Source organism: Schistocerca cancellata, chromosome 1 (assembly GCF_023864275.1).
Source record: "Schistocerca cancellata isolate TAMUIC-IGC-003103 chromosome 1, iqSchCanc2.1, whole genome shotgun sequence".
Taxonomy (NCBI): domain Eukaryota; kingdom Metazoa; phylum Arthropoda; class Insecta; order Orthoptera; family Acrididae; genus Schistocerca; species Schistocerca cancellata.
The window spans coordinates 1,128,971,234-1,128,984,517 of NC_064626.1; the positions used below are offsets into that span (position 1 = coordinate 1,128,971,234).

General features: G+C 40.3%; 1 protein-coding gene across 1 annotated transcript in view; it reads right to left on the reverse strand.

Moving 5' to 3' along the window:
- The window catches only part of LOC126092584 (ADP-ribosylation factor-like protein 13B), a 214,958-nt gene that overhangs the window by 45,025 nt on the left and 156,649 nt on the right, over positions 1-13,284 (reverse strand). Inside the window, exon 6 of the mRNA XM_049908275.1 lies at positions 11,376-11,625. Coding sequence (XP_049764232.1) covers positions 11,376-11,625 — 250 coding nt within the window. The remainder of the gene's footprint in view (positions 1-11,375; positions 11,626-13,284) is intronic.

The window sequence follows — 13,284 nt, forward strand, 5'->3', positions numbered from 1 at the left end:
CACATTTAAAAATTGCGAAACTCTGGTAGCAGGAAAATAATTTCTCTTTTTACTCTCTCACTGAAAGTACTAGTTTTATTATGTTTATTATGCACTACAGCAGTATTACACTGACTGCCAGGTGCACCTCAGTGAAGACTAATAGACTATGGCATACTGGCAATGGCAGACAGTTTGTGTATGATGCTGAGAGTCCTTCCTGACTGGAGACATTATGTTCTGAGGTGTGACATGTCAGCTAACAGATAATTTTAATTACATTATAGTTTTGTTTTTAAGGGTAGTAAAGTAAAATCTATGAGTTTAGATATTAAAACTGAGAACAATCACTTAAAGCAGTTAAATCCAGCTGCTTTTTATTTTTCACCTTTGATAATGCTACCACTGCTAGGAGGTTCTGGTCGTATGTAAAGTATGCTAGCGGCAAGACACAATCTTTGTCTTCTCTGCACAACAGCAATGGAAATTCATTATGATAGTGCTGCTAAACAGAGTTACTAAACACAGCCTTCCAAAATTCCTTCACTAAAGAAGATGAAGCAGATATTCCTGAATTTAAATGAAGAGCAACTGCCTACATGAATAACTTAGAAGAAGATATCCTCAGAATAGAGAAGCAGTTTAAATTACGTAATAAAGCAAGTCTTCCAGTCCAGAATGTACACCAATTATGTTCCTTTCAGAGTATGCTGATGCAATAGCTTCATAGTTAACAATCATATACAGCCATTCGCTTGACGAAAGATCAATACCCAATGACTGGAAAGATGCACACGTTGCACCAATATTCAAGAAAAGCATTAGAAGTAATCCACTACATTACAGGCCCATATCATTAACATTGATATGCAGCAGGATTCTGGAACATACACTCCTGGAAATGGAAAAAAGAACACATTGACACCGGTGTGTCAGACCCACCATACTTGCTCCGGACACTGCGAGAGGGCTGTACAAGCAATGATCACACGCACGGCACAGCGGACACACCAGGAACCGCGGTGTTGGCCGTCGAATGGCGCTAGCTGCGCAGCATTTGTGCACCGCCGCCGTCAGTGTCAGCCAGTTTGCCGTGGCATACGGAGCTCCATCGCAGTCTTTAACACTGGTAGCATGCCGCGACAGCGTGGACGTGAACCGTATGTGCAGTTGACGGACTTTGAGCGAGGGCATATAGTAGGCATGCGGGAGGCCGGGTGGACGTACCGCCGAATTGCTCAACACGTGGGGCGTGAGGTCTCCACAGTACATCGATGTTGTCGCCAGTGGTCGGCGGAAGGTGCACGTGCCCGTCGACCTGGGACCGGACCGCAGCGACGCACGGATGCACGCCAAGACCGTAGGATCCTACGCAGTGCCGTAGGGGACCGCACCGCCACTTCCCAGCAAATTAGGGACACTGTTGCTCCTGGGGTATCGGTGAGGACCATTCGCAACCGTCTCCATGAAGCTGGGCTACGGTCCCGCACACCGTTAGGCCGTCTTCCGCTCACGCCCCAACATCGTGCAGCCCACCTCCAGTGGTGTCGCGACAGGCGTGAATGGAGGGACGAATGGAGACGTGTCGTCTTCAGCGATGAGAGTCGCTTCTGCCTTGGTGCCAATGATGGTCGTATGCGTGTTTGGCGCCGTGCAGGTGAGCGCCACAATCAGGACTGCATACGACCGAGGCACACAGGGCCAACACCCGGCATCATGGTGTGGGGAGCGATCTCCTACACTGGCCGTACACCACTGGTGATCGTCGAGGGGACACTGAATAGTGCACGGTACATCCAAACTGTCATCGAACCCATCGTTCTACCATTCCTAGACCGGCAAGGGAACTTGCTGTTCCAACAGGACAATGCACGTCCGCATGTATCCCGTGCCACCCAACGTGCTCTAGAAGGTGTAAGTCAACTACCCTGGCCAGCAAGATCTCCGGATCTGTCCCCCATTGAGCATGTTTGGGACTGGATGAAGCGTCGTCTCACGCGGTCTGCACGTCCAGCACGAACGCTGGTCCTACTGAGGCACCAGGTGGAAATGGCATGGCAAGCCGTTCCACAGGACTACATCCAGCATCTCTACGATCGTCTCCATGGGAGAATAGCAGCCTGCATTGCTGCGAAAGGTGGATATACACTGTACTAGTGCCGACATTGTGCATGCTCTGTTGCCTGTGTCTATGTGCCTGTGGTTCCGTCAGTGTGATCATGTGATGTATCTGACCCCAGGAATGTGTCAATAAAGTTTCCCCTTCCTGGGACAATGAATTCACGGTGTTCTTATTTCAATTTCCAGGAGTGTATATTGTGTTCAAATATTATGAATTACCTTAAAGAGAATGGTCTACAAACACACAGTCAACATTGATTTAGAAAACATCATTCTTGTGAGACACAACTAGCTCTTTTACTCACACAAAGTGTTGAGTGCTATTGACAAGGGATTCCAAATTGATTCTGTATTTCTACATTTTGACAAAGCTTTTGACACCATATATCACAAGCAGCTTGTAATCAAATTGTGTGCTTGTGGAATATCGTCTCAGTTATGTGATTAAATTTGTGATTTCCTGTCAGAGAGCTCACAGTTCATAATACCTGACAGAAAGTCAGTGAGTAAAACAGAAGTGATTTCTGTCATTCTCCAAGATAGTGTTATAGGCCCTCTGTTGTTCCTTATCTATATAAACAATTTAGGAGACAATCTGAGCAGCTGTCTTTGGTTGTTTGCAGATGATCCTGTCATTTATCATATAATAAAGTCTCATAAGACCAAAATAAACTGCAAAACAATTTAGATAAGATACCAGTAGGGTGCAAAAATTGGCAATTGACCCTAAATAATGAAAAGTGTGAGGTCATCCTCCACACGAGTGCTAAAAGGAATACGTTAAACTTTGGTTACCTGATAAATCAATCAAATTCAAAGACTGTAAATTCAGCTAAATAACTTGGAATTACAATTAAAAACAACTTAAATTGAAAGAACACACAGAAAATGTTGTGGAGAAAGTGAACCAAAGACTGTGTTTTACTGGCAGAGCGCTTAAAAGATGCAACAGATTTACTAAGGAGACTGCCTAACTACACGTGTCCATCCTCTTATAGAGTACTGCTGCACAGTGTGGGATCCCTACCAGATAGGATTAACAGAGTACATCAAGAATGTTCAAAAAGGGCAGTTAATTTTGTATTATTAAGAAACAGGGGGGGGGGGGGTGTGTCACAGACTCACAGACATGATACAGTACTTGGAGTGGACTTAATAAAAACAAAGGCATTTCTTATTGCGGTGGGATCTTCTCACAAAATTTCAATCACCAGACTTCTCCTCCGAATGTGAAAATATTTTGTTGATACCGACCTACTAAGGGAGAAATGATCATCATAATAAAATAAGGGAAATCAGAGCTATCACTGAAAGATACAGTTGTTTGTTTTTTCCATGCACTGTTCAAGAGCAGAATAACAGAGAATTATTGTGAAGGTGGTTTGATGAAACCTCTGCCAGGCATTTAAGTGTGATTTGCTGAGTAGCCACACACGTGTAATTTAGATGTATAACTCATTTTACAAATCTTTTTGTATAGCATGACCGCTAATTTAACTATCCATCTCTGACCATATTATGTTAAATAAACAATAAAAATGAGGAAATTGATTTTGCCGTTGGTACTTGATTTAGGTGAGATTATATTTTGACTATTATTTCTATGCATTGTGAGATGCTGATTTGGATTAGGGACTTCATGTAGCACAAACCGGGCACGCTCTTCACAAGCTTCACTTCATTTGGCAGTGAAACAATTGGGCACACTAAATGCAAAGCATTAATTCTTGATCACTAACCTGAAGTACAGAATGACCATGAACTTAATGGGAGCAAGGGAAACATATAACTACAGAAAAAGGTCAAATACCTAATACTAAAATTAAAAAAAAATCTTGCAAGTTGAATTACATACAAAAGAAAACACAAAAATAATCTGCAGTATTATTAAAGTTCCAGGACAGATGTATGCAAGGAGTGAAATAAAAACATAAAAAGCTGAAACCATTACGAATAATGAGAGACAGGGAGAAAGGAAACGAGAGTAGAGAGATTTCTGAGCAAAGATCTACGGTACACATTTAAAAATTTGCAAGAACATCACAAGTAGAGATGACATTGAAGTGAGTGAAGGACTCCAACCAACCTCTAGTTTAGTCAGTGTAATTATAGGCATGGAAATGCCACATTTATTTATACGATGTGCATTCAAGTTCTAAGGCCTCTGATTTTTTTTCTCCGGACTGGAAAGAGATAGAAACATGCGTATTGTTTTAAAATGAGGCCGCGTTCATTGTCAATACGTCCCAGAGATGGCAGCTCCCAGAGATGGCAGCACCATACGGCAGATGGAATTTTACCACCAGCGGCGAGAATGAGAACTGTTTTAAGTACTTAAAATGTCGACATTTTCCTTACTTGAACAGCGTGCAATCATACGTTTTCTGAATTTGCGTGGTGTGAAACCAATTGAAATTCATCGACAGTTGAAGGAGACATGTGGTGATGGAGTTATGGATGTGTCGAAAGTGCGTTCAAGGGTGCGACAGTTTAATGAAGGCAGAACATCGTGTGACAACAAACCAAAACAACCTCGGGCTCGCACAAGCCGGTCTGACGACATGATCGAGAAAGTGGAGAGACTTGTTTTGGGGGATCGCTGAATGACTGTTGAACAGATCGCCTCCAGAGTTGGCATTTCTGTGGGTTCTGTGCACAAAATCCTGCATGACGACCTGAAAATGCGAAAAGTGTCATCCAGGTGGGTGCCACGAATGCTGACGGACGACCACATGGTTGCCCGTGTGGCATGTTGCCAAGCAATGTTGACACGCAACGACAGCATAATGGGACTTTCTTTTCGTCGGTTGTGACAATGGATGAGACGTGGATGCCATTTTTCAATCCAGAAACAAAGCGCCAGTCAGCTCAATGGAAGCACACAGATTCACCGCCACCAAAAAAAGTTCCGGGTAACCGCCAGTGCTGAAAAAATGATGGTGTCCATGTTCTGGGACAGCGAGGGCGTAATCCTTACCCATTGCATTCCAAAGGGCACTACGGTAACAGGTGCATCCTACGAAAATGTTTTGAAGAACAAATTCCTTCCTGCACTGCAACAAAAACGTCCGGGAAGGGCTGCGCGTGTGCTGTTTCACCGAGACAACGCACCCGCACATCGAGCTAACGTTACGCAACAGTTTCTTCGTGATAACAACTTTGAAGTGATTCCTCATGCTCCCTACTCACCTGATTTGGCTCCTAGTGACTTTTGGCTTTTTCCAACAATGAAAGACACTCTCCGTGGCTGCACATTCACCAGCCGTGCTGCTATTGCCTCAGCGATTTTCCAGTGGTCAAAACAGACTCCTAAAGAAGCCTTCGCCGTTGCCATGGAATCATGGCGTCAGCGTTGTGAAAAATGTGTACGTCTGCAGGGCAATTACGTCGAGAAGTAACACCAGTTTCATCGATTTCGGGTGAGTAGTTAATTAGAAAAAAATCGGAGGCCTTAGAACTTGAATGCACCTCATAGTTAGCAGTTTCCTATATGATCTTAAGCTAGTCAGTGCTGAACCTCAGACTTTCACTTCACCACTTCATAGTTGGTCACCTTGAAGCACTGTGCTGCTTCCCACAGTGTGTTCATAGCAAATTTTACATTATTTCCTTTTTCCACTTTTTTTCAATTAAAAAAACAGCAATTTATGCTGTCTATAAATGATTGCTAGTAAAGGAGTGTACTCGCCAAATAGCTATTCAGTGTGTGGAATCCTTTAGTCCTAAATTATTTACATTCAGCCTGAAATTACATTACTAAATTTAAGTTGCCTGTGTGATGTAAATTCCAACTGGTTTTTCATTATGGATATGAGCTGTGTTACTTGTTACATGGAGTACAAGTGACAGTGACTATGCAAACCAGTTTTGTTGAACTGTACCAATCTGTTGTTATCTGGTTCTTGATAATAAGCAATGCCAACTGTAATTTAATTGAAAGTTCTGTACTTTTTTCAAATGAAGAATAAAAATAGTTGAATTGAAGGAGTTCCAAAATAAGTAAAATAAAGGAAAGACAACCACTCATCTACAGCAAATCGAGGCATGGGGTACAGTAACACATAACAGAAAACAGCATTCACACTAGTTTTCAAGCACTATCTCTTTTTCCAGCAATACACTCATACTCAAACACAAAACCACACAGACCCTCAAACACATACTTCAGTGGCCATGGCAAGACTAATTATTGATACTTCATTAGTGAAAACAGTTGCCTGAGCTTATGGAAGTGGAAGGGAGGAGGGGGGGGGGGGAAGGATGCATGGATGGAAATAAGGTCACAAGGAGGGAGTAGCAGGAAAGAGGCAGATCCCTGGACAGATAACTTCACAGTCACACGACAAGATGAGAAAAGAGATGTTGGAAGTGGGAGAGGAAGGGAACTGAGAGGGGGGGAGGGGGGGAGGAGAGAAAGGTGAAGATGGTGAGGGAAAGAGAGAAGGGATGAAAAGGGGAGAGAGGAGAGTGAGAAAACAGAGGAAGATGGACAGAGGGAGAGGAAGAGGGAGAGTGAGAATGCCCACTTGGGCGAGTGGGGAGGGGAAGAGTAGTGGGAGAAGAAAGTGCGTGATCTGGATGGAGTGGTATGGACAAAAGAGAGAAGGGAAAAGGTAAAGTAAGGCAATGGGAAAAAGTTAGTGAGTGGAGGTTTAAACCAGGGAGATTACAAAAGTGCAAGATGCCAACCAGCACGGATTTCGAAAACATCGATCATGTGAAACCCAACTTGCACTTTTCTCACATGACACACTGAAAGGAAGATACTGCATTTCATTTAACTCAGTACCACACCTACTCTTATTGTCAAAAGTACAATCATATGGGGTATCAAGTGAAATTTGTGACTGGATTGAGGACTTTTTGGTAGAGAGGGGGCAGCATGTTATATTGTATGGCGAGTCATCATCAGATGTAGAGGTAGCTTCAGGTGTGCCAGTGAAGTGTGTTGGGAAACTTGTTGTTTATGTTGTTTATTAATGACCTTGCGGACAATATTAATAGTAAAATCAGGCTTTTAGCAGATGATACAGCTATCTATAATGAAAAACTATCTGAAAAAAGCTGTATAAATATTCAGCCAGATCTTGATGAGATTCCAAAGTGGTGCAGAAATTGGCAACTAGCTTTAAATGTTCAGAGATGTAAAATTTTGCACTCCACAAAATGAAAAACAAACATATATCCTGTGACTATAATATCAATGAGTCACTGTTGGAATTGGCCTACTCACACAAATAACTGGGTGTAACACTTTGTAGGGAAATGAAATGGAACGATCATGTAGGTTCATTCTTGGGTAAAACAGGTAGTAAACTTTGGTTTATTGGTAAAATACAGGGAAGTGCAATCAATCTACAAAGAAAATTGTTTACATATCACTTGTGTGACCAATTCTAGAATACTGCTCAAGTGTGTGGGACCAATACTAGATAGGACTAACAGGAGATATTGAATGTATGCACAGAAGGGCAGCACGAATGGTCACAGGTTTGTCTGATCCGTGAAAGAGTGTCACAGAGATATTGAAGGAACTTGAAGATCTACATATACTATCCAGAGAAAGTCTGTTAACAAAGTTTGATGAACCAGCTTTAAATGATGACTCTAGGAGTACGCTGCAACCCCTCCTATGTCTCACTCACATAGGGGTCATTAGAATAAAACTGGAATAATTACTGCACACACAGAGACATTCAAACAATCATTCTTCCCATGCTCCATACATGAACAGAACAGAAAGAAACCCTAAGAACTGGTACAATGGGACGAACCCTCTGCCATGCACACCACAGTGGTTTGCAGAGTGCAGATGTAGATGTAGATATGTTGGAGTGACAATGCCCGTCTTCTTAGTTAGAGAAACTTGTGCTGGAAAGTAGTATCCAAACAGCCCACATTGTGAAGCAGCTGTTAAAATAATTTGTGTTCAGTGTGTGACATCTATATCAACATCTACATGATAACTCTGCAATTCACAATTAAGTGCCTAGCAGAGGGTTCATCAAATCACCTACAAGCTATTTCTCTACCATTCCACTCTCAAATAGTGTGCAGGACAAACAAACACTTCAATCTTTCTGTGTGAGCTCTGATTTCTCTTATTTTATTATGAGGATAATTTCTCTCTATGTAAGAGGGTTCAAATGGTTCAGAGCACTATGCGACTTAACTTCTGAGGTCATCAGTTGCCTACTATGTAAGAGGGCATGGCTACAATATTTTTGCATTGGAGAAGAAACCTGGTGACTGAAATTCCACAAGAAGACCCTGCTGCAATGAAAAATGTCTGTTTTATTAGTTGCCCCCCCCCCCCCCCAGTTCACATATTATGCCCATGGCACTCTACCCCCTGTCCACAATAATACAAAATGAGCTGCCCTTCTTTCGACTTTTTTGATATCCTACTTGAAAACTGGCAAATGTGATGAACTGTGAAACTGTGATCATTACACCATTGTGTGACATTTGCATGCAATGGGGAAGGTCCAAATACCAAGTGAATGGATTACCCATGCTCTAAGCCACAATCACAAAAATCAGCGGGTGGCCATAAGTACATCTCTGCTTGGTCGTCATCAATTGGCTTGTGAACACCAACAATTCCTACCCTGTGTCATAACTGGTGATAAGAAATGGTGTCTTTATGCTAACATAAGGAAAAGAAAGGACTGGTTGACCCCAAACAAAGCAGCAACTCCTCATACAAAGACATGCACATATCCACAAAACATAATATTATTTGTCTGGTGGGAAAGCAATGGTGTGGTGTACTACTAATTGCTTCCCCAAGCTGTAACCATCACTGCTGACATATATTTTAATGACTGAGATGTCTTGCAGATATCATCCAAGAACAATGGCCAGGAAGAGTGCATGAAGTGATGCTACTCCACGACAATGTCTGCCCACATTCTGCTAGACTGACAAAACTCACTATACAGGACTCAAGTCGGGAAGTCATTCTGCGTCCACCTTATTCACCTTATCGTGTGCCCTCAGATTTTCACCTTTTCTGCTCTCAATCAAAAAACATTCAGAGAACTTTCTTTTCAGATGAAAATGCATTCTGAACATTGCTCAACAAATTCTTTGCCTAACCATGTCATTTCTACAGTCATGGATTGAAAAGTTACTGCCGGCCGGGGTGGCCAAGCGGTTCTAGGCACTACAGTCTGGAACTGCACGACCGCTATGGTTGCAGGTTCGAATCCTGCCTCAGGCATAGATGTATATGATGTCTTTAGGTTAGTTAGGTTTAAGTAGTTCTAAGTTCTAGGGGACTAATGACCCCAGTAGTTAAGTCCCATAGTGCTCAGAGCCATTTGAACCTTTTTTGGAAAGTTACTCCAGCATTGGGCGACTGTTGTAAATAGTGAAGGAGAATAGATTATTGATGACTAAAATCTCTGTTATAGGTATGTGTTGTATTTATTAAACTAATGGAAAAACACTAAAAACTTATACACCAACCCAATATTTTGTTTTTACAGCTTTAGATGTGTGTGATTTATTGTGTAACTGTAACTTAGTAGATTTCTTTTAGTACCCATATTTGGCAACAGAATGGTCAAGTCAGCAGTTTGCCACAATTTGGTGATGACCATTCATGCCCACATAGAATGCTGTACAGTAACTGCAGTATAGCTGATCATGGCTGGTTTCACATGTGGCTCTGCCTTTTACTGGGTAAGAAATACCTGTGGATGGACTGCAGTGGGAGGTGGTGGGTTGTATATGGGATAGGTCTTGCAACTGGGCTGATCACAAGGGAATGACCCATGGGGTGCAGGATTGAGAGTAGGATTGGAATAGGGCTGGACAAGGACATTCTGAAGGTTTGGTTGGTGACGGGACACTACTTCAGGGGATGTGGGCAGGATTTTGGATAGGATATCCATGACATGAGGTAGGTGTAGTCCTGTTGAGGACATGGTGATACTGGAGAGCTCCTAATTTCCAATGCAGATGTGGTGTCCACAGATGGTGAAGCTGTAAGGAAGAGATTTTTTGACGTGGAATAGATGACAGCTGTCAAAGTGGAGGCACTATAAGTGGTTGGCACACTTGATATGATCAGAAATATTTATGGAGCCATCTGAGAGGTGGAAAGCAACAACTATGAATATGGCTTGATGAAGTGAGAACAATCAGGTGGAGTGGATTTGGGAGTAGGTATTGAGGGTATGGAGGAAAGAGCAAATGTTGTCCTTGCTGTGAGTCCAGACCATGAAAATGTCATCAATGAATGTGAACTAGACAAGAGGTTTTAGATGTTGAATGGATACAAAGGATTCCCCCAGATGGCCTATAAATAAGTTTTAAAATGTGTCATATTTGGAACACAACTGAAAGAAGGACAAGAAGTAAAATGGTGAGCATTCTATCAATCAATGTAACTGCTGACAATTGTTGTAAGAATCTTTATATTCTTATGACAGAATGGCAATTAATTAATTAATCTTTATACTACTAGCAATACACAAAAACTGCTATATCACAAGTCTTGCAAGTAAAACATATAACTGCTAACTGGTTCTTCATAGAAATACTCCACATCTTTTAAGTAATTCAAGAAAAGAAATATGGTAGTACAAATATCAGGACTTGTGATGAAGAGAATCTGAAATTACCACAAAGTCCAGCAGTTCTGAATAGGCTTTTCGCAGAACAATTCTAAAAATTGAAATGCACATACTTTTGCAATTAATATTAAAGCAGTGGTGTAGTGTACTTTGTTGTTAGCCACACTGAAACAGTACAAAATTTTATATAGAAATATTCCTATTCAAAAAATGTATATTGTATACAATAAGGAGACAGTATGTTAGCAATGAAAACTTGGAAAACAGTCAAAACTTAAAACGAGTAGAAAAACTGGTGAAAGAAATGTAATGTGTATCCAGTATTTAAAAAATCACACATTTTTGTCAAAGGAAACATCAGATTTACAAAAGAGTAAAATTATTAGCTATACAAAGAAATGTGCACCATATATTCTTTATTTCATCATCTATTACAGAGTAGACACAAGTATTTGCCACAAGAAAACATCTGAAATAATGAGAACGTTGTCCACAATAGAAATTTAGTTATAAAATAAGGAGTTAGAAAAACAATAGAAACTTCAGAATAAAATTAGGATCTAGAAACACAATGGAAATTTAGTAATGAAATAATGATCAGGAAACTGTTCATGCAGTGAGCAAAGCAATTGAGTTAATAATACATAACATGATCTGAAGAGGCTTAATGGAACACGAAGGCCAACTCACCACAACTTGAGAGATTGGACGGAATGGATTTTCTGTGGCCACATCACCATCACTGGACTGATGCTCCTGATGATTTACATCAAGTCCTCCATTCTCATTTGCTATTTCTCCTCTTTCTTGTCTTAGTTTCTGTACTCTTTGCAGCCTTTCTTTCTTTGCTTCATCATCTAGCATTTTTTGTTCTGTGACATCTCTCTCAACACGAGCATTTAGGTTTTGATAGTTATTTATTATACAGTTCATAAGCCATCTGCAATCACAAAAGTTCCATGTATTTATGGCCTGTTTATTGGCTGACGATAATGAATTCAAGAAGAGTGCTGTTTTGCTAAAAACTTGAAATGGAATGAAATCAGTTCACAGCATGCTCTACTGGTAAAAGAAGACATACAGTGATTATCAAATTATGAATACTTAAATTTTTATATAAATGAAAGAAAATAAACATGTCTGATTAATTAACATGCTCCTTAGTGCTACTTTCAAGTAATTTTTAAGTAATTTTATGTTGTCACTAGACTTGGTATTCCTGAGAACTAATAAAAAAATTGAGGCATAAGGAACATATTTTAACAACAGAGAAGTGGGGTGATTAATAATTCTTTTTACTTTAAATTCAGTCTCACGTTACACAAATGGTATCATTAGCCATTTCAACTACTTAGCAAGTCATCAAAGTACAACTGAACAGAATACAGAGTCAGTCATGATGTAATGGACAGTGTGAACATTTCTCCTGACCTGTTCAGTTGTACTTGAATCCATTACTATGTAACATTCAAGTTATCTGACGGTGACTAGCAAAGAAGATGAAACTCGTACAGATACCTGTTGTATGACCTGAGGATGAAATACACAACAAAAAATCATTTACAATATATCACCATGTTCCCCTACAACAGAATTCCTAGACTGTGTGCAGTCATTCTTGTGAATAGTTGGAGGAGAATCCTCAAATACATAAAAAGTATTTGACAAATAATCTGCTTTTGGGGAGAAGTGCCAATAATGATGAAATCAGACAAAACTAGTGACTTTAACAAGTGTGTTACTTCTAATAGCTATAGGTATATTCTTTTTACAACATAAAATGTGCACCACATATAAGAGAATATCAGAAAAAGGACTCAAAATAAAATATGTTTTGCACATTTAACTGCAAAAGTTGCACACGGATCACGTGTGACATCCTGTCTCATACACACTATTACGACAGCTGAAGTTGCACCCTTTGAAAGCAAATGTGTCCTGTTTATGTCCTCCATACATAAGTGTTCTCTACTGTTTCATGACCACAAAATTTTCATTCCCTACTTAGCTGCTTCACCATATTTTATGCCTCAGGCTTCTGTTTGTGAGCTTAGTTGTTAAAGGTGAGAACTGTTGCATTACAATGTATAGACTGAGTGCTACTAAAATAAAAGAAAATATGAGTGATACTTGCTGACCATTAGCGGTGGCTTTCGGAGAACTGCTGCTAGACATTATGCAGCAACTATATATTTTATATCCTTCTTGGATAACAAATACATAAAAGAACACCAAAATGAAATTATTGCAAAATAAAGGTACAAGGAATGCAATGAAGCAAGAAAAGTAGAGAAAAAGGTTGAAGGAAACAGAATTGTTTAAGAATTAAGAACAGAAGGTTCCCATGGCTTCCCATGGCTATTGACAGGAAAGACAAAGCAAATCAGGAAATAAATTAGATGTGGTAGACACAATGCTTTACATACAAATTAAGACACTAATATGGCCTACACTGATATGAGCAGTTCACTCATGGAAATCATCAACACTATTATTAATATTATCAAAAGGAAAAGTCACATGAGAAAATTATAAAATTACAAGAAGGCAGAATGGCTTGCCAGTACTTACTCTTAAGTAATGTCAATAAACACATATA